This window comes from Protopterus annectens, chromosome 10.part0, assembly GCF_019279795.1.
Source record: "Protopterus annectens isolate FY-2018-M chromosome 10.part0, PAN1.0, whole genome shotgun sequence".
Lineage (NCBI taxonomy): Eukaryota > Metazoa > Chordata > Ceratodontiformes > Protopteridae > Protopterus > Protopterus annectens.
The window spans coordinates 1,624,447,608-1,624,469,992 of record NC_056744.1 but is presented as its reverse complement, the minus strand read 5'-3'; the positions used below and the strand labels follow the sequence as shown (position 1 = coordinate 1,624,469,992).

Below are 22,385 nucleotides of genomic sequence, written 5' to 3'. Positions count from 1 at the left end.
AGTAACACTGCCAGGAGGTCAACACAACCACAGTGAACATCAAACAAACCACTCTACCAGGACCAAAATCCGTATGCCAGGAACAAATAGCAGCACCAAATACATTTAGCAAAATATCAAGGCTAAAACTGGCACTACATAACAAAAACTCTCAACCATTACAAAACCATAGAGGTTCCGCCATGTTCACCTCCACACTTTACCAGTCAAAGAACAACAGCAAATGAGGCAAAATAACAAACAGAAGCTACAGATAATGCCAAAAAAAAACTCAAGAGCTCCAACACCAGCCAACAGCAAAGCAAGTTCAGAGAAGAAAATTCCTAACCCATGTTCCAAAAAAGGTCCACCTTAAAAAAGACATTCTGTCCACCTGTCCACAAAATTGTCCATCATTGCATCAAAATTCAAAACCAACAAGACAAAGGCTGACCTTTAAAGGTGGCAATGAGTGACTCTAGGTAACCCTATATCCATACTTGGCAAGCCTGCGTCCCCCATTAAACCAATCTGCAGGAGATACACTTCAATTTCTTACAGGAAGACTAATCCCCAGAGCATTCCCAAGATCAAGATTTGAATCATCTACTCATCAATTCTCGCACAAAATGCCTGGCATCACATTACATCAAACAGAATTCTGGAATTCAGACATACCCAACGCTGAATGAGCTACTGCTAGGAACCAACATTTAAGCACACAACAGATTTACAAGGTCATTACTTGCTTACAAGCACAAAATACAACAGTCAATTCAGGTAAGGCTGATACCACAACCATGACAAACAAGTAAATTCCGAACAGCCGGGCTGTAAAACAAAAAAACAAATAAACTACTAAAAACAAAAAAGAAAAAAAAATTTGCTTCTTAACCTAAAAAAAGAAACTGAAACAGTTAACATGCAAAAGACGGCAGGCCTTGGGCTTCATGGCATCATACTACATCTTCTATCCCATTTGCCAGACTACATATGAATGAACCCTACGATGGTCTAAAAAATTTGGATCCCAACACAGGAATCTGCTAGAAACAGAAATCCACCTAATTCCATGCTTAAAACAGGTCAACCACCATGCCTCAGAAAGCCCAGTCCAGTCAAACCCAGGCCCCAAGGGATGATGTGCCACAAGCAGACCACCACAACAAGCGGCGCAGACAGCAGAAAATGGGTGACATGCCACATGCTGGACAACATCACAGGAGGATCAACCTAACAGGATCCTTCAAACATAAATCAAGCACACAAAGTCAAAAACACCTTGACAAAAAATGGAAAAATTCAGACCAAGACAGTTGGTTGACCCAAATGACAATAAATCATTCAGTCACCACAGATGATAAGGACAACAAACAGGCAAGCACTCATTTACATCCCCTAACAGGCAGGACTTTGGATTGTGGGCCCTGGCTCTCCAGCATTGACATTACAAGGCAAAATTCATACGGGAAAAGAAAATACTCTACACGCACATATTAAAGCAGAACCATGGAGGATGCCCCGGACATCTTGCAGAACCACATCTTTCAAGACCAAATGCCTCTCAATGGGAAGCTCTTCAAGAGATCTAATCACATCTCAAAAACCAGACCAGCTCTCTATTCTGCACAATTCCATTCACTAGCATAGAATGTTCTGCACATGGAGCTTCAGCTCAGCAGCAAAGGCCCCCAACAGCACTTCCCTTCCAAAGGACTACCAAAGTACTAAAAAAACTATCCTTCTATCAGGGAAGATAATCAAAATGCCTCCTGATAGCTCCAAACTGGCAACTGGTACCCCTGAGTGGCCACTGGATGTCTGAGACAATCTGTGGCCACAGATGTCTCACCATAGATGTTAACGCTGAACAACTACGAGAACAAAACTGACTGCCTGGAACGTTTACAAAAGACTTCATATCACATGCATGCGCAAAGACGCAACAAAGAGCTAATCACAACTTTCGCAAGAGTTAAGCAGACCTTCAACAAGAAGGAACTATGCTGGAAAATGGAAAAGGTTTGTCATTTGGGTACAGAAAGGGAAAAAAGATGTCAAACATAGATAAATTTCAAGCATAGATGGGCTAACAATACAACTTCTTCAACCAGGCATAAGCATACATTTCCCATCAAGATACATGCATCAAGATACAGAGCAGGAACATAACTTGATCCACCTGTTTTTTCACACCTGTTTTTCGCTGGTTTCAGAGAATCAGAAATGAAAAGATGTGAAGAGGAACAAACCCCCTTGGGACTTATTAAAACTTTGGGAAAAAAAACTGCTATCTCATCGAGTTGACAACCAGCAGCAACAGCAGACAGACACAACCACCTACAAAACCTGTCTTCCTACTGGCAATTACTTCAGCAAGGGGGGTTTCAGAACTACAGGCTAGAACTGAGGGCCTTAATCCTTGTGCAACCCTTCAAATCTTCCACCAGATAGGTGTCACATGAGTCCTAATCCTACATTTATGCCTAAGGTGGTTGAAAGGTGGCAACCAAGCAAGGTTTCACCTACCTACCTTCAACCAACCCAACCCACACCCACAAGGAAAGAAAGATGCATACAGATATAGCACTGACTAGCCTACATAGAAGCTTAGACAGTGAGGGCAAAAGTAGCAGAAAGACTACCCAACTGGCAGGAAGGGAAGGACAAAGGAAGGAAGGGAAAGCAAAGTCAAACAAACAATCTCAAATGGATAGAAATTGCATACGACGACCGTACTCCTTGTTACAGAAAAACCAACAGGCAGAAACATAGGACCTCAGACTACAGGGGCATAAGCCACTACACAGCGGCTACCAGACAGGTCTTAGAGAAAGAACATTATTGAGGCTGACTCTACCAGGCCAGCGTTACATTATTGCGGCATATATTTGATCCCTCTATCGATTTATGCACGAGCTTGGTTGAGGCGCGGGATCCTGCCAACATTATAAATCACCTCCCAATCTCTAGATTCTCCCTCCTTACTTTTTGCTAGCCAGTATTCTTTATTAGTTGAAGGGAGTTATCACCATTTGTCTGTACCTACAGTTTTGTGTATACCATAGATGTAGATAGCAGACTGGATGATGTCTTCACTCAATACTCCCTCCTGTCTTCTCCTAATAGCGTCCTGGGGTTCCTCCTTTCCTAGTGTAGCCTAGCTGGAGGTCTTTATTACATATTTGTTTTTATGTATTATGTACTATGCTTATTTTGTACATCTATCTATATTTTTGTTTGGACCATCATCTACGAAATTTTCTATTCAAGAGGGCTACTGGCATGGGGGGCAAGAAACAGTGAAGAAAACACTGAGGCCGATGACGATGACTTTACCCACAGAGACCAGCGTCGGGTGGAGGTGTGGCATCAGCGAGCGGACCCGACTTTGGAATGAACGGCCGACTGAAGGGCTGCCTGGACACAGACAACCCAGTTGTTATGACTGCAGATGCTATCCAGTTCGGACATCTACATTTATGGTAGGTACAAAACTGTACTTTATCAGTTAACTCTTCAGGCAGTTTACATTCCTTCAGAGCACAGTCTAGTGGCAGACTCTCTGAGCAAGTCCAAAACAGAGGCTTACGAATGGATGCTTCACAGAGATGTGTTTCTGGACATTGTCCTTGGAGGGGTATTCCTCAGGTAGATGTTTTGCCTCCTATCTGAATAGACAGCTTCCTCTCTTCTGTTCTAGTATGCCATGTGATCAGGCATGGAAGATGGACACCCTTTCCTTTCCTTGGAAGGGGATGTTTCTTTACGCTTTCTCTCCTCTTCCTCTACTTCCAAGAATCCTGCAGAAGATTTAGCTGGACTCCTCAAAAATCTTGCTAGTGACTACCTTTTGGCTGAGATAGTACTGGTTCCTCTTTTTAATGCATCTGGCAAGGGGGCAGTCTTCAAAAGTTACCTCACTGGTTGGATCTCCTCACACAGAACAAGGAGTCCCCACTTGTCTATTCTGCAGCTGACACTGTGAGTAATAGGGTTTTGATCGCTTTCAGGTACCTCTTTTCTCAGGATGCTGTCAAGGTTTTACAGGTGCCATGGAAACAATCAACCAAAAAAATCTTATATGTCCAAATGGAAAAGTGTTTTGGTTGGGTGCCACACTCGTAACCAGGACCCTTTTTCAGTGGGAGTCCTTCTGGTCCTCTCTTATTTGTGAGTTGCTCCAGTTTGGCTTTGCCTGTTCTTCTGTGAAGTCCCATTTGTCAGCCATTTCTGCTGGTCTTCCTTGAATCCTTCTTTGACTTTGAGGTCAAACAATTCCTTAAAGGTGTACATTTTCCTTCATTTTGGTGAATGATATAACTATATAATACTCTTATTTTTTGAATTTATGCATATTAACATCTTGATTTTTGAATGTATGCATGTTAATATCTTATTTCATGGAGCTTTTCTCCTCGGGTCTCCACTGAAAACTGGCCTTTGGCTCAGCTGGACTATCCTAGTTAACAAATGGCAAACAAATAAGTTTTGAGCCTGCAGATGCTGCTTCTTTGCAACATTGTACCTGGAAGACTGTTTTGTTGCTGGCTCTTACTTCTGCTCTGAGGGTTTCTGAGCTTCAGGCCATTTCTCCAGTGTGTCCCTTCATACTAATTTTTCTTTAACACCCAAGGTAGTAAATGAGTTGTCCTTGAATCAGTCGGTACAATTGCCTTCCTTTTTCTCTTCTCCTCAGTCTGCTAGTGAGAGAGTCCTGCATACCTTGGATGTGCACAGACAGCTCAGGTACTATTTGTATAAAACTAGGACTATTTGTAAGTCTGATCTGCTTTTTGTGTCCTTTCATCCCAAGTCTTTGGGTTTGGTTGTTTCTAAGCAAACCGTCTCCTCCTGGATATCTAAGACCATTTCCTTTGGTTATTCTTTTCATGGCAAATCTCTGTTTACTTCTGTTAAAGCTCATTCCACTAGGGCTGTTGCCTCTTCTGGTGCCTTCTTCAAGGGGTTGGACACCAATTCCATCCTTGAAGCTGTAACTTGGTCTTCCATCCTTCATTTACTAAGCATTATAGAGCCAGAGGAGGTTTTGTTGAAACCACGCTTTTACCTCTCATTCTGTTTCTTGAGCTTCTTTACCCTGTCTTCTATGTAGAATACTGCAACATTGATATAGAAGGAGATAGCACAGTTGTGTAAAATCGACCCATAACAATATATGTTCTTCTCTTCACTCTTGCAGTATTCGCTCCCTCCCTTCAACCCCCTCTTGTTTGTTCAGTCTCTTGTCCTATGGAGACTGTTCTCTTCTGGGAGAATTCTGTTCTGGGTAGTTGTCTGTATGTCTCTTATGCCCTGCATTCTGTGTGGGGAGCATAGATGTGATTGATGTAAGGCACAAACAAGATCTTTTAGGCTTTTGCATACTGGCCGAGCATCGAGGCTACCCTGGGCGGGAGATTCCTGCTATGTAGAGTACTGCAACAGTGAAGAGAAAGGGCATCTACTGTTATGGTAAGACTTTCCACAGCTGTACTTTTTTACTTTTGTTATAAAGCCTCTTAGTGTTCCACCATATGGGGTTATTTTTGAATTTGATGTATATATTTCTGAGGGGGACTTGTGCATCTGTGCAGCTATTTACAGGTACATAAAACTTGGAAGTAAAGGATTCTGCGTAAGCAGTGGGATTATCAGGGTGGAAGAGGCTTTTCAATTTAGTTAGGTGATCATTCAGTTTTATTAGATTAGCCTTTGCATAATCTTTGAATACAAGAGTACTTGGATGCTTCAGTCTTCAGTCCTAAGGTAAATGTGACAGCCTTATGGTCCGATTTGACCAGGGAAGTGGTTACAGTTGAAGGGGGGCAGAACAGTCCCATACTAGTAGAGGACAAAATCCGTGATTTTCTCTCTCGGTTGGGGTATAGACTAACTCATTTGCAGAGTTTGTATTTATAAAATCCAGGAATTTCTGGGCATACATGTTTGAGGAAACACAAGTCTCCCAGTTGATGGGAGGTTAGTTAAAGTCACCCAGGAGAATAGTATTTGGCTTAAAGGAGAACTGCACCCACAGACTCAAAAACATGTTTATTTCATCATGTTTGGTGTTTCCTACATTTTAACACTATTCTGAGACTATTTACAGGTTTTTAGATATTTTTATATGTAATTTCTGAGTCTGACCACATGAGGTCTAGCATCTTGAAGTAATTCTGATTGTTTAGTCTGCCTCTAGGTATCCCAGAATTCATTGTTTGTCTCTAAATAATTGCATCATGTCTGCCATTTTTCCCTAAAGCTTCTGTCACTGCACTGATTTTACAGGTATTCACTGTTGTGTTGTAGTCACCTAGCTCTGGTTAAAATTTTTTCCTTTTTCAATGACTACTTCAACCACAAGCATTGCAAATGCCACAGAACAGAATTGAAAAGTGCATTTTATTGCTGCTTCCTCTTAGAAATGCTAACTTGATTTCTTTTGTAAAGCCCGATTTGTAGTTCAAGGTATCTTCCCCTCCCCTTCACACCTACATTCCCTAGCTGTCAAAGTGCTAAGGGTTATTTGACTCATTATCTGCATCACCGCTCACAGCAGGTGACCTGACTAATGTACTGTTTTGACACAACCTTTCCTTCCTTACAGTGGGGCACTTTTTTTTGCACTCCTCCTGCTTTCAAATTTAGATCTGAGCTCCATAGCACTGGGAGAAATCACAGCTTTGCAAGCCATCATACTCCCAGTTTCTTTCCTTCCAGTTTGGTTAACTAGCTAACAACTGATAGAATATAAACATGATATATTTCACGTACTTGCATGACAGTAGTCGCATGTTTTTTTAAGTGGTAATTTAAGATTAAGGTATCACATACTTCATGTAATCTTATGTAGCGTTGTCTATTAATTGTGACAGACATCTGCTTCCTATGTAAAAAGATGCAATTAATGTGTACACATGGTCATTGCAAATTTATGCTCTTTGTTCATGCAGCTGTTACTGTACTGCTGCTTGTACTTCCTCACTGTACTTTGTCACATATCAGTAGGGCTGTTCAGATAATTGAGATTATAGTTTGTCGTTTAGATAAGAATAGAGTGGGCTGGGCAAGGCAGCTCTGATATCACTATGTGGGAGGTTTGCTGCCTCTTCTATAGAGCATGCAGATAAGGCAATGGTTATATCACTTTGTGGGAGGAGATGTCCTGGTAACTACAGTAAGAGGTCTGGCAGACGTGACATCATCAATTAAGAGCCAGCTGGGTTCTTCAACTGGGTTTTCAAACTGAAACTAAAACAGTACAGAAAGGTAGGAAGCCTACGAGGTAAAACAGTAGAGTAGATTACTTTTTAAAGCTGTGGTGATTATTTTTTGAACCAGGATCAAGTAACAGGGACTAAAACAGACATCATGTTGAGCAATCTGCTTTAATATCCCGTTGTTCTCCTTTAACAGATAAGGACTGCAAACTGGTTATGTAGGCTGTATGGACCAAGGGCATCATGTATTTGGCTATAATATGTTACAAAGTTTTGTTTATAGTAAGTTGGATGTAGAAACATTCCAAGTTATTATTTTGTCTAACGAGTCTGGGGTGAGTGTATTTAGAGGTATAGAGACACCTCTGCCTTTAGTGCTTACTTCTAATGTGGTGGCCATGTAAAAGTGATAAGCATTAAAGCCTTCTGCAGATGGAGTGCTTTCACTGTTCTTGAACCAGGTCTCCATGACGATGCATGTATCTATGCAGTGCTTTTGGGTGCAGCAGTTTTTGTTAAGGCTCCTAGCACTGATCAGCAATATCGTCATGCTGTCCTGCTTCTGTTTAGTTATGTTCTAAGCTCTAGAAATTTGACTTTGCCTAAAAAGGCACTTTGGGGTGGACCTGGTCTTAGTCAATATGTGGCAGACTTTGGGGGAGAGGTGCAGGCCATCCCTGGCAAAGCATGTTGGACTGTCTGCTGTTTCTTCTCAAGCTGATATATATTGTACCCTCCTTAGAATGATACCGGAGTCTAAGCCAGTTGTTGAAGTCCTTATCATACCGCCTGTTGGCAGGAAGGCTTGGCTGAATGCCTGCTGCTCTGGGAGTACAGTTCCAAGCACTTGCTGTGTGCATCTCTAGAGACAGATGGCATCCTTGGTTGTCATGCCTCATGCCACACTTATTTATGTGCAGCATACTTTTATAGTCTGTCCCACAGGTGTCACTCCTGCATTTAGAGAGGACCCACAGGTGTCACTCCTGCATTTAGAGAGGACCCAACTCCTCCCACCATGATGGGCAAGTCAGTGTCAGCTGCTGACTTCCCCTCCTCCATAGTTCCTTCAGTACTTTGGTCACTACCGGATCATAGTTAAGGTTTCCTTCCTGTATGCCACAGAGACGCCTATCTGAGGGCATTTTAGGGTGTAGTAGCCAGTACTGTAGTAATCCCCTCTGGTTTTGTGTCAAGTAGTGTCATGTGTAAAAAGTTTCATGGGTATAGAATACTGGAGCTGGGGAGTAGAACACCTCTTTTAGTGGCTAAACTATTTTTTGAACAGGGGTGACGCTGGAGCAGAATAAGATTGAGGTGGAGCCATAGAACAGACTAAAAACATACCTTAGTTAAAGAGTGCATGAGACAGACATAAGACCGGGTAGAGTTGTACGGAGGGGGGCACTCGTTAGCTCAGTAGACTAATGTTGTGAGATGAGTGGAAACTAGGCAGTAGGTGAGTCATAGCTGTTAGTATACTACTTGTATTTTATTTTATTTTTTACCAGAACACAGAAGGCTGACATAAAATATGAAAATCTCAAAACCCTTCAGTTTTGGGTGGTGATTTGATGCAGGTACTGAGAAAAAAGGGGGTCAGAATAAGTCTTAGAATTTGTTAGTTTTTATACACTTTTTAGGTCTTATTTCTGCTGACCTGAAGCTGCACTGACTTGCTTCGGAGTCATTTGTTATTCTTCCCTTCCATTGGTGTGGTCTCCCATGCCTTATTTACTTTTTGTGGGTAGAGTCCATTGAGAAGCATCTTTGTGATGCTTGGTCTGTAAGTGGTGTAGCAAGGGGACAGCTGGAATGTCCAGAGTAGTGTGTTCGTTGTCATATTTTGGTTACTGTTTTTGTTTTTATAGTTTTGTTCTGCCCAGCCTAACTCAGTGTGGTGATCCATATGTAGAGAATGCCATCTGCAGTTACACATATAATCACATGTGGGTCATTTTCTCTTTGGATATTCATGCATGCCTATTTTAACAAATGGTGAGTGTTCAGGAGGATTGTTCTGCAGCTTAACATCCTGCATCCTTCCATCAGAAACCCAAGAGCTGTCCATTGGCTACTCTGTTCTCTTCTAACCCTCCCAACACTGTCGCCAATCAAGCCAGTTATGCTGTTTGAAGCTCAGGTCCTGTGACATCTAACCAGCTTTAGTTTTCACTTCTGATTCGTTATGTTTATACATCAACAGATGTGATGCAAAACCAAAAAAAAAATAGTAATCCCATTTCAGGAGTACGGCTGCCAAAATGTCGAAATGTAATTCACTTAGCAAAATTTGTTCAGTCCTGTCACTGGAGCAAGAAAGTAAAGCTGTGTGTGGTTGTTTTAAACTATTCAAATAGCTTTGACTGTCCCTCACAAATAAGGGGCTAAATAGAATAAATTCATAAGATGTGCAAATAGCGTACTGAGAACTGGACAGTTAGGTCATAAGCAGAGTGCTTTTATTGTAACTCTTGAGTTAAATATGAAACTGCTTTGCATGTGCATTACACATTTGTATTTTCAAGTTTTCAGTTTGCCAAGTTATTTGCTTACTCTATTTTTAAACTGTTCGGAATAGTATGAAATGTGGCTTCATTCCTTTATTGGGTAGATAGCCTTGGATACCAATGCATATGTTGCTGCAATGCTGCCCTTTACAGCTTTAATTAAAAACACAGTGTACTTGTGTAAGTTGCATTGCAATGGCTGTGCATGTTAAGAGATCATGCGTGTATGTATTACTCTAAAGGGTTTTTTTTTTTTTTTTTTGCTTCAGCTTAGCATGTGTTCTTTTCAGTGTATTAGTTTCTGCAGCCATTTCACCTTGTTGGAATTGTATAGGATCTTGTTGCTTTACTTTTCTTGTTTTTGTTTGGCATGGTTACTTCCTAAACAACTATGATATATGAATGATGAATAAAGCCATTCTTGGAATATAATTTTTTTTTCCCTTTGACAGGTTGAATTTCCAGAAGCACGCATCTTTGAGGAGACGTTGAATATCCTGATGTTTGAGGCTCCACGAGTATTGGACAAAGCTCTACTTGATACCACTGGGAGTGGGGCAGCAAGCTGCCCACTGCATGCTGATGACGAAGATGGGCGGGAAAGGCGAGTGCGTCGGATTCATGTGCGTCGCCACATTGTACACGATGAAAGACCTAATGGCCATCAGGCTGTTTTTAAAGATTGAGAACAGTTTACAACACTAGCATTAGAATGAAAAATTAATTAATGTCTTAAAATATGAAAGAGACTAAAGTTCTCACAGTGAATGAAAATGACTAATTATCCTATTTCTTTTTTTTTTTTTTGGCCAGGCTTTTACCTTAAAGGGAAGGAGTGTTTGCTTCATGCAGACTTGCTGTTTTTCATTTCTGGGAAGGTCTTTAATGGTTTACAGAATATTGGGAATACCTGCATGACTTCCTGTCCCTCAGGTTGCATTACCTTCCTCTAATTTTATGTTTCTTGTCTGGGTTGTGTACCCCCCAACACAATCTTTGCTAAAGACTAGCTGAAGACATATGATACAGGTGACTTAACAAGGATTAGACTAATTCAGGATCCTTTGTCATAGGGAAAATCCAGATTCCCCAGCTAGCTTTTCCCTGCATTAACCTGTCATACTGAACATTGAGGTTTTCTAACTAGTAAGGAGACTTTGAGTGCCCCAAGTTTTCCTGAGTAGGAGTTTGTAATGTGCTTTGCACAGGATACGATGGGATGCACTGAAATGATTCTTGAGTGGAATTGTATGATGCACTAATTTCTAGACCGTTTTGGGATGCTGTTTCATTATGATGTTTACAGAAAAAATACATAATTCGGTACAAACAAACTGTTTAATGTCATGCTTTACATTAATTAGCAGTTTACATTCTCTGCCATTGGTAAATACATATTTTAGTCTTGCATTCTACTTTACTGGGACCCATTCAAGTGCTTATTTGTGCTCACCTTATCTAAATAGGTTTGCTCCTAGCTGAAGCACATATTAGGAGTATGCATAGTATTCAGAACTTGATCTCTGTATCATAGTTTTATGTCCCTTGTCTCTTTTCTAAAGCATCCCTTGTCCTTCCATTCATACTTTGTGAGCTGTTTCTCTGCCAAAGCACCCACAACAGCAGCTGTGAGCTTAAAACCACCTAAACTCAGTGCTACTACCAAGCATTATAGCAGGGGTCTCCGCCAGTAAAGTGATATTAGTGATGTGAAAAACCAAAGAAAACCAGGGCAGGGGAAGTCTGTCTGATACCTGCTTGCATTGGCTCTCAAGTTAAATAAGATGTTAATCCTTTGTTGGTGTCTAGGGGGCAGTAACAGTACCCAACAGGCAGCTGTGATTGCATGTATTCATTAGTTTTCCCACTACACTGAATGCTACTTAAATGTGTGTCTGGAATCCACCCAGGAATAAAACTGTGAAGCAGGGAGAAAATACAAAGTGGTGGGTTTTTTAAACCAACCTTGTTACAATTGTTTGATTATATTACTGCAGATTTTGTTTTGTGCTTCTGTGTATCTGAGAAATATTTTAAAAGGTTTGCTGTCGGCCATTTCTCCCGAATAGCTCATTTCTTTTAGAATTTGGTCATTTCATGTTGTGTGTGGGAAAAACATTAGGGGGGTAGTATTGCTAGCAGTCTAACTGGTAGTTGAGTTTTTCAGTACTTTGTATACTTTACGGTTGTCGATATGTATGTGTAATGTTTTCTTTTTTTCCCATTCTGTCCATTTCATTGGAGTTTCAGGTCTTTATCAGGAATTATTTGTTTATTTTTCTGCATTAGTTAAGCCTAGTGGCAGCTAAAAAAGTACACAAAGTTTAGAATATGGAAAACGTTTTATTTAATAGCATTTTTTTTTTCTTTTGGGGTGTAATCTAATTTTCAGAAGAAGCAAAATTACAAGCAGAATGCAGGCAACAGTATGGCTTCAAATGTACATAAGTATATGGATTTCTCCATAATGGTTGACAAATGTATAACTGACAGCTGTTCTGTTGAGTCTGTTTGGTTGACAAATTAGCTGATCGAATGTGCCTGTGCAACCTAAATGGAGTTTGCATGTTTTTTTAGTATCTGCTTGGGTTTTCTCTGGGTACTTTTGTTTTGTCCACATTTTGAAAATGTATTGCATGTAGGTTTGGCCTTATTCTGCAGGTTATGGGTGAAAAAAGTGTTTGAAGGAGCAGCTCATTATTTAAAAAAAAGTACTTAGTGGAGTGCTACTTTTTCTGCTAGGCTCTTCCAGTCCACTGCCTTTTGTAGTTCAAAGTATTGCAGCTCCGTTTCTTACTACATCTGTTGCTTTGTTAGCAGTGACCCCCCCAGTGCGATGTGTGTGCCATCCACATGCCTTCAGGAGTATGTAGTATATTCTCCTGCAGTTCCAGTCACTCGTTTCTGCAGAAATTGTTAATTTTTTGAGTCCTGGTCCTTACTAGGATTTTTTTGGGAAGGGGGGAATAATGGTGGTGGTGTTTACATCTTTCATGGTGCAAGCTGTTAGCTGCAATTCTTAATTCTTTTTCATGTTTTTATTTTTGAAGAGAAACTTTTTTTTTGCACATTTTCCCAATATTGTGCATCTTTGCTTGTTTGACAAAATGCTCAGCTTATCCCACTCCTATTGCCTGATCTTCACCACTACTGGCTTTAATTATCTTGGAGCATGTCATGCCTGGCATGGCTTGTCAGTTCCTCATGTGATAGCAAGTGCAGTTCAGTGGAGCCTGGGCATGCTCATTGTCCATTTTGTTTTTTGTTTATTTTTGTTGCATTTACTTCATAGTGGCCATCTACTGTGTAATGTGAGGATCTCTTTAACAACAGACATCATTTGGTTGGTGAGGGTGGTTGACCGTTTTTTTCTCCCTTTACCACTGCTGTACCTAGAAATTGCTGGCATTTGGAAGTGTTGTCAGCCACCTAGATAGTTTTTGCCTTTGTAAGGCAGTCAGCCGTGTGATGTATGGATTTACCTGTTTTTCACAGTGTACGAAGGATATTATTTTTTAGTCTGTGCCATGTTGAACCTGCATAGAATTGCTTCACAGAGTCGTTAACTCAAACACTCTGTTATGTAAGTTTCTGTTGAAGAATGTGCTTTTATGTACATACCTCGAGTTGTATTTTCCTGGCTTTAGAACAAAATATTTTGTTACCATCTTTTTTTGTTTATAGTCTCACAGAACCTTAGGGTTGTCTTTGTGATGTAAAGTCATTTTGAGTGATGCTGTTGTGGTAAGGTCTTTAGAAACTCTCTACTTGCAAAGAGCATTTGATTTTAAATTGTGGCTTTTGGTATTTCTGTTTTAGCACATAAAAAACTTTCTAAGTAACACAACAATGCACAGTTAACACTTGGAGCCCTTAAGCGATCAGCAGGCAGTTCAGGAATGTCATACAAGAATAAAAAAAATACTTGAAATTAATGGTCTTGTTTTATAAAATGGGTAATACATACCCTGTTGTGTGAAAGGTTATAGGTTCATAGGCAGATACCAGGCTATCAGGCTGCAGACTATTACAAGCCTAACCAATAACTAGAGGTCAGAATCAACCCCCCCGTACTTTGTATCTCAAAGGTAAAGACCTTAACCATTATGACAGCCTCTCCCTCCTAGCAGCTTTAAGTATTTTTTCTTATACAGAGTTCACATATTTATACCTTTTTCTGCTTTTACTTTGGTATTAACTGCATGTCCAGTGTGTGCTTGATAAAATGCTGTAGTTTTTTTGTACCTGTGCACCACTTTCCCCTTACACCCTGCTTCATTTGTACTTCTGTTATCACCATGTGGCAGTATAGCACTCAGACAAGATGCTCATCTTCCATGTAGGTGTTAAATAATCTGGGAAATGCACCGCTACCAGTTGTCAGTCCCTGTGTTGTCTCACATCTTTTTCTGAATTTGGAGTGGAATGTGATGGCTGGTAAAGTGTGATGTGTGTCAGTGCCATGAACTGTCAGTAACCCAAAATAACCTGGGAAATTCACAGCCAACAGATGCCAGTCCCTGTGCTGTCCCAAGTCTTTTTCTGAAAATGGAGTGGAATGTGATGGGTGGTAAAGTGTGATGTGTATTAGCCCCATGCAGTGTCAGTGACCCCTGTGAGTTTCTTGCAGTGGAGTAACTGGTAGCACTGCAGCTGGTCTCAGGTTTGATTAATGTTACAATGGGCTGCTTTTCTCTAGAGCAGAATTTGTTCTGTTTGGGGGGGGGGTCTTCCTCCCCTCCAGACTAATATAACAGATTCTGTTTTTATAAATAACATTCATTTTTTCAGTAGATTGAGTATTTGAATTGTCTTTTAACTCCAGATGTGTGTGGGACAACAGAACCAGACTGTGTCAAGTTCATTCCACTCTGGCACCCTTATGTGTAAGAAGTTACCATTGCTATCTTTTTTTGTGCATTTCATGTATTACCAGAAAATATTTTACATGTTTTTGGTTACTGCCTGGTAGCATCTGCCAGTCAAATTGTAGGTGAAAATTTGTTTTACCAGAAAGATTAATGCTGTTATTCAGACCCCTGAAAGTGTTCTTCAGTCTTTGCTTTTCCCAAAGGTTTTCTAGTACTGTTATGTTATGTAACCATTACACATGATTGTTTGGAGTAGTGGGATTCCTGCATGCTTCTTGCTTGATGTTTTATGAAATTACTATGCTGTAATTTGCTAATTCAAATATTTATAGCTTTTAGCTGTTAATTTAGGTACAAGGCATTTACATATTGAAGCAAATGGTTTTTGCAGGTGAAGTAGTGATCATTGCAGGTGCATTGTTTTTGGGGACGCCTTATTTTCCTAGGAAGTGTGCTGCTGCATATGTGCTAAGGGCAGACTGTATGATTTCTAACTCCAGTAAAATGCTACTTCAATGCTTGTTCTTGCATGGTGAGTCAGAGAAATCCAGTTTATTGCACATTAGGACCTAACAGTCTTGCACAAAAATTATGTTATATTCTTGTATGGTGGACGGAATTGGTAGCAGTTTAAATGCAGTCTGGAGAAGTATGGGATTTTGCTGCCCCCCTCCCCCACCCTTACACACACACTTGCAGACTATAGGTCAGTAGTCAAATGTAAATGCCTGTATGTGAGGTACGATTGTTTTTATTATCATTTAGTCACCCTGGTCACTACCTGGTATTGGGCAGTTATTTAATACTGACTACTTCCATTGTCAGTCATTCACAACCCCATTTTGCACACACTGAAAGTAACCTTCATATTGCTGTTTACTGCAGTGGTATGTGGGCATCCTTCTCCTTAGACAAAGAATCTGTATGTTTTACTTTCTGCTGTTCCTGTAGGCTCCTATGTGCGGTATGCGAAGCAGTGGCTGTCACATGCTTTTATATATGTTCATTCTCGGGTACTTTGTGAATGCATTGAGCAAGCCTGCATTCTGTAAATAACATATAGCTTTCTTGGCAATTTTACTTCACATTTATTTTGTTTTATTTGCGTTTTGTTTTCCAGAGTAGTGCAGTGATCTCCATAGGCCTTTTTTAGACTCAGCCCAGGATCAGTGTCTGGTTTAGTGACTTGCTCAGAGTCGCACTGTTAGGCATTTGAGGCTGAGGGAATCAAACCTTCCACCTCTGGTCCACAGGAAACAACTCGCTAACAGTTGTCTAATCCTGTAAGCCAGGTGTCAGACAAACATGACAAGCATTAGGGAGCACCCGTCCCCTTCCCCTGAGATGGAAAATCAGTGAAAAGCTGCCTCATCCCATCCCCTACTTCTCTGTGGCTCTTTGGCCCTGGGGAAGTTAGTCAAATTCAATTGTCCAATGGCATACTCTGCATGTCCTCCCCGCGGTTGAGTGGCCTCCGAAAGACATGCGTGAATGGGTGTGCCTTCGCTGAAGGTTGGGCGTCGGGCTGGCAACTCGGCACCATAAAAATCTACTGCCAATCATTAGCCGATCGGAGTTCTGCTGTGGTGACCCCTAACCGGGAAAAAACAAAAAGATAAACAATGGCATACTAGGACACATGACCTTAAAACAGTGGAAAGGTGGTAGGACTTACTTTCTGTTGAAGGAGATGGCTTGCAGTACTTCATGTGTTTTTCTTAATTGCTGTCACTGCCAGGGGCAGAATTGTTTTAACTAATGTGTGCGGCATGATATAATAGGCAGTGTCAAAACTTGCTGCAGGCATCTGTACTGTGCCCTGAGTAACCTGAGACTAAGCAAAGAGAATTAATTTTAGTATTGTGACTTGGGAGTAATGCTACTTTAGTTATAAGTTCTGTGGTAGCCAAACAGAGGAGTCGCGGGAGATCCTCATTTAACAGATGTCTGGAGTGTAGGTGTATAGACTGCAGGAAGGGGTACAGTTTATACTCTGTCAAAAACAGATGTATCATAGCATTATTATTTTGTCTGTGACCATTTTCTAAATGAGGCCCCGTTGCATGTTTCAAGCAGTTGTATTCATCACTGTTTACTGCATTTGCCGATTACTGCCTGTAGCTTTGATTGTGAGTGTATAGGGACCCTTGTCTCAGGTCACCTCACATACTCAGTAGCTGAAGAACTGAAATGTAAATAATTGGGGATTAGGTGAACAGGCCTAAGTACAAGGCAGCGGCTTAGGTTAGCTGCACAGATGGAGGAAAAATAGCATATGAGAGGCACATTGGACATTTTGAGTAAAAACATAGACATGTAAAGCTGTTAATTTGGGAGATCCAGACATTTTATTTCTTACTTGATAACTTTCTGCTGGGTACCTCATTCTTTGTACAGTACAAGGGTAGAAAATGTGCCCCATGGAGGCTCTGACAAAGCATAACTTTTAAGCTTCTTTCATCCTTGTGGAATTTGTTTCTGTTTTATCATCATAATTATAATCTGTATACCAAACATTGCTATGCTTTCATTCCTCCAAGTTTTATGTTTCAAGTCAGGCAAAAGGCTGCTCATTTCTGGGTATACTTGTGTGTTGTGTGCCTGCCTAGAACTGTACTTTTAGTTTGAATGTATCACCTAGAAATCTTCCTTCAGTGGGTTAAGAGAGAGAGAATAGACTTAAAACCTCTCCAAGCAAGCTATGAATACCTAGAATTCTATTATTGCACTTATTGCTTCATTGTGATCCCTTAGTGTCAGAATGTTAAGTAGCTTCACCCTGGCTGTCTCATTTTGTGGCTAAGTCTAAAACTTGTTAACCTCCTCCACCTGTATATCAAATATGTTTGAGATTAGGCCAGGGCTTGTAGTCAGAATTACAGTGTGATCTAGGGGAGTGTATTCTGGCCAGGAAAAGTATGTTAGTATGACTTACAAGTAACTCGTATTGTGTTTGCAAGATATTAAGTTCATTTAGCAAACATCACTCATCCCAGTAGTACCAGGAAAAAGCCTTGGTGCCAAGTAATACTGATATGTGTGTGTGAGAGGGTTCTGTAGTCCTACTGTTCTGTTCTTTCCTCCCCACAATGAAGTGTACCCTAGTGGTCATCATGCAGATGGCCATGGGACTTGGTGGCAGAGAGTGCCCATGCCCTGAGGAACCTTCTTACTATTTGGAAAACACGTAGTGAAGGACCACGCTTATTCTTTACATAGTTGCTTTCTTGTGGAGAAGGATCATGCTTACTCATTACCTAGTTCTACCCCCCCCTGCTGTAACCCTTCAGAAAACTGGTTTATTGTGGTGAAATATCATGCTTATTTTTAGTTCTCCCACATCATGCTCTTTCAGGAAGCCGATGTGTTGGGGTGAATAATCATTTAATAGCTATGGCAAACTGATCAACTCTGTTTTGCATTTTCTCAGCTGTGAGTTTCTCTTCATTCAAGATATATCCAACTAAAGATCCAATCCTGCAGAGCCATTAGAAGTGGTCTTTTACATTCTTCTCTCTCTCTCTCTTTTCCTCATTGGAAATGACTGTGCTTTGTTGTTGATCCCCCTTCGTCTTGCCAAATTTCTGGGTGAACCAGAGTTTAGGAGTTGGCTTGCATTTAGTGTCTGGTTCCTGATTCGAATTTCTTAAGAAGGGAATCCCACTTATCCCATTGAGGTGATTTTAATGGACGCAATTGTTAAAGACTTAATAAAGTTTAATAGGAAACAAAATGCACGTACACTTTCAGTTCTGTTTTGTCATCGTCTCCTAAAGTGGTCTGTGTCTTTCTGTTTGTTTCTGTTGCTGCTAGGTCCGTGCATTTCAGTTCTGAGTAACAGTCTAAGGCAGAGGTGTGTTTAAAGGAGCACTTATCTTCAGATTTTAGATTCAGCATTGACTCCAGCCCTTTATTTACCACTTTGAGAGTAGTCCTATCTGAGCCTGTTTTTTTAGTGTTTACTTTGCTATGTTTTGGGAAGTATTTTAAAAGGAATTAACATTTTTCACCATCAGGTCCCACAGTTACCCCTTGAAGTGATTTGGTCACATTTAGGAACTGTAATGAGTTAGGATTGTCACATTCTGTATTTGGACATCTGTACTGTTTATCATGCAGAAAATTGTTTGTGGGGCATTTTTTTTTTTACCTGGTGCCCTATGAGGAATTTGAGACCCAAAAATGTGAACATCAAAACTAGCAAACTTTTAGGTGTGATTCATGATAAGTAGCAGAGAACTGTGAAAGCTGTTCCTCTCAATGAGCTGCACTGCTTACACCCCAAGATCTCTGTACCTTGAAAAAAAGGGAGTTCAAGTTGCAACAGTTTTGGATTTAATTTCCATTTCCTTGTAATCGCACTTAAATTAAATGTTCTCAGTTTTGAGGCTTGCAGTTACTTTCTTTGAACTTATGACAGGGAACCCTTCTTTCATTCTTGGAGTTTCAACTTCCTTTCCAGAGACATGACATGGATGGAGATGAGAATAAAAAAAAATACTAATTTGTGTACCCTGCACTACCCGTTATTCCGTGATCACCAGGATGAATGCTAGTAGGAATAGAGGAAGACTGCCATGATAACTACGTTTGCACAGTGAATTGTTTTGTTTACCCAGAATGCCCCATTACTATTTTTTTATTAGATCCATTTGTGACACAGTTTTGTGTGGCCATGCAGGACAATAAAATATGGACTCAAATTAGTTATTTTACAAAATTGTCATAATCTTAATATTTAAAGCATGGTTGGCAGTGAATTGCAGTATAGAAAAAAGGTGTCCTGAAGAATGAGTGAATCACTTCAAACCAGACATAGGATCCTTTTGTTTGCACTTGGGACAAGCATGATAAAGTAAATGATTTTAAATTAGAAGGTACACATTTTGTAATCTTATTATTGTTTCTATTTATTTTCAGCTTTTTAAATAATGTGTCAGCTTTTTTCCTGTTTTGCTTCTGTATTGCCTGACTTTATATGTTTGTAATTTATTACCAATAAATACAATTTTTGGTAATATTTTGTTTTCATTCATTTAATTTTATGGAAGTTTAGCACAGTGTGGTTCTTGAACTGTAGTCCCACCAGTGCGTTTCTGTGTCCCTTATTCCAGCTTGCTGCTCTTCTGAGCTTTTATTGATTTCCCGCTTTTGTGATGTGATGGCTAAAATAGTTTTAAGAAGGTTGAACTTAGTTTGCAGAGGAGTAGGACCTGTGGCTTCTCATTTGAATTTTAGGGTCTATATTTACTAAAAGAGAAAAAGTGTTGGGCTGAAATTTTGAAAACCTGGGTTTGAATCCCTTCAGCTACACTCACTTAATAGTGGCCTTGAGCAAACCTTCATCTTGCTAGTATTCTTGAAAAAAGGAGCTTGTAATTCTGTAAGGCAATCTGGGATCTCAGTTCATTGAGTTGATCTTAGTGAATCTGGGTATTTACTAAAATGATGCTGAACTGCAAATGCAGCCATCTTAAAAATCAAGACAGTTGAGTTATATTTGTGTTTCACAAGGGACAAGCAACCCTACACCTTCCCCATGGAGAGTGGTTATGGAAAGTGCTTTTTCTAGCAAAACAAATATGTCCTTGTGTCCAAGGTTGTGCATTCTCAGAATTAGAATATGTCTGTGGTGAAACTTGGGGATAAAACTGACTTGCTACTGCATAGATGCAATTAAATGTGAATTATACAGTGACCCCCCCCATTAATATTCAAAACGTGCACGCTGATTGGCCAGTGTGCCCGTTGTAAATCCCACAATATACCAACGGAAAAAGGTCTGGTCCCACAAACTTTTTTATGTTGGTGTAAGGTGTCCAAAATTATTTTTTTTAATAAAAAAAAAAAAAAACGGATCAACGGAGACTTTCTTTTCTCTGTTGCTTCTATTTCAAAGCATTGATGTACTGGGTATGCATGGGAACGCATGTCCCATACGCATGCGCAGTACATCAACACAAGGAAGCCGTATACCACCACCAGCAGAACAGTAGTGCACCGTTAATACAAAGACATTATTTAAGAAAAGTAAGTATTTTATTTCTTAAATAATGTCATTGTATAATAGCAATAACTGACTCCGTGGTTGTGGTATATTGAAGATTTACCCACGGTTGGCTTTATTTAATCACTCTAGCTTTGACCTCGTGATTAAACCACACCAACCGTGGGTAAATCGTCAATATACCACACCATGTCGTCTGTTATTGCTTAAAAAAATTGTTTTCATTTGTAGTGTCTTAAGTCTTTATTTCCCTTGCAAAATTTGTGAGAGTGTTAAAAGTAAATGCTGTAGTTTCTTGTCTTTTAATTTCATGTAGCAAAATTTTGGTAATTCAACTCATGATCTGGTGTTGTCAGTCTCCATTTTTATCATTGACAGATGGGATCAGTTCTGATATCAGAACCAACTCGGCCGTTACTACAGCTCGTGCCAGCCAAAAACTCCTGAGCTTCACCTTTACCCACAATTCTGTCTTACAGTTTCCTCAGATCTCGTTTGCCGCTTCTCTGAAATGGTTGCATGATGTCCTTCAAGGATGCATCTGCAGTCCTAACAAATGGGTTGTCCTGCCTCAGGCAGCCTTTCGGTCAGCCGGATTCCAAAGTCTGGGTCTGGCCTCGGCTGATGTCGCACCTCACCCGACGTCATAGCTGCTGTTAACCGGGTATAAAGGCATCAGCCGACGCCATTTTCCTCAGTCTTTCTTGCCGCGTGGTGCCCGAAGCAGAAGCTGTTCGCAAGTGCCGGTCGGTCAGAACCAGAGATTGCTACTACCGAAGACTTCTAAAAAGCTAAGTACCCCGTTGGGGACTCTTTCTTGCCTCAGCCGATGTCAGAAAAAGTGAATAACTGTTTAACTTGTGGGAAACTAAAATACCTCATAAAGATTTCCACTCTTACTGCCTACCTTGTTTAGGCCCAGACCACGACGTAGCAGCTTGTCTAGCCTGTGCTTCCTTCAACTGACGGACACTTAGACGTCGGTCGGAGTTTGCAGAGGAGTTTTTCGGCTCCGCTTTTGCTTACAACATGCTGTCGGAGACTCCGACTTCACAATTAGCTAAAAAGCGTAAGGAAAAGGACCGACACTCGCGGTCCGCGGTTTCGGCCGAAACCACGGTTAAGCCAACCTCGAGTGTCTCGGTTTCGGCTGAAACCGAGTCCTCGGTTCTTCCTTCGGCCGAAAGCATGCCTCCTACAACCGAGGCCTCATCCAGCATGGCTGAATCTGCTACTGAAATTCCACCTGCTCTTACAGGTTCTCAAGATTTATCAGATACTATCCCTTTAGATATATCTACTCCTGCACGTGGAGCTGCTAGGCCCCCTGCATCCATGTCAATTAAGGCTTTTACCAGGGCTAAAGCAGCTAAATCAACAAAGACCATGCCTGCTAAAACCCCCTCTCACAGGCCTAGCTCTAGTACTCAAATGCTTAGTCTAGCAGCTAGAGGATCTCATTTATTTGATCAGGGGATCCCAGCCTCACCCTGACAGGGCCTCTCACCCCCCTCCAGAGAAGAGGCCTAGAGCAGAGCCCCCTGAGCCAGTTTCCACAGATTACTCCTCTGATGATTCAGAAAATACAAACCCTCCAGGAGGCCCTTATTCTCCATATGAGGACTCTGATGCAGAAGACTCCATTCCTTCTGCCTCTCCTCCTGAGGAATTTTCTTTTGGGGAAACCTTGCATGCTATGAGAGAACAATTTCAATGGCAGGGCCAGGAGTTTTCAGACTCTAGGAAAAGGCTTAGGACCTTTTTACATTTGCCACAGCATAGGCCTTTAGCCATT

At 40.8% G+C, this 22,385-nt stretch overlaps 1 protein-coding gene across 5 annotated transcripts in view; it reads left to right on the top strand.

The window, feature by feature from the left end:
* Window positions 1-19,603, top strand: part of KCTD13 (potassium channel tetramerization domain containing 13) — a 180,074-nt gene extending 160,471 nt beyond the window's left edge. For all 5 annotated transcript variants that reach the window (XM_044086322.1, XM_044086321.1, XM_044086320.1 and 2 more), the window contains exon 7: window positions 10,165-19,603. In XM_044086322.1, the coding sequence (XP_043942257.1) occupies window positions 10,165-10,398 (234 nt within the window). In that variant the 3' untranslated portion in view covers window positions 10,399-19,603. The remainder of the gene's footprint in view (window positions 1-10,164) is intronic.
* The last annotated feature ends 2,782 nt before the right edge of the window (window positions 19,604-22,385 follow it).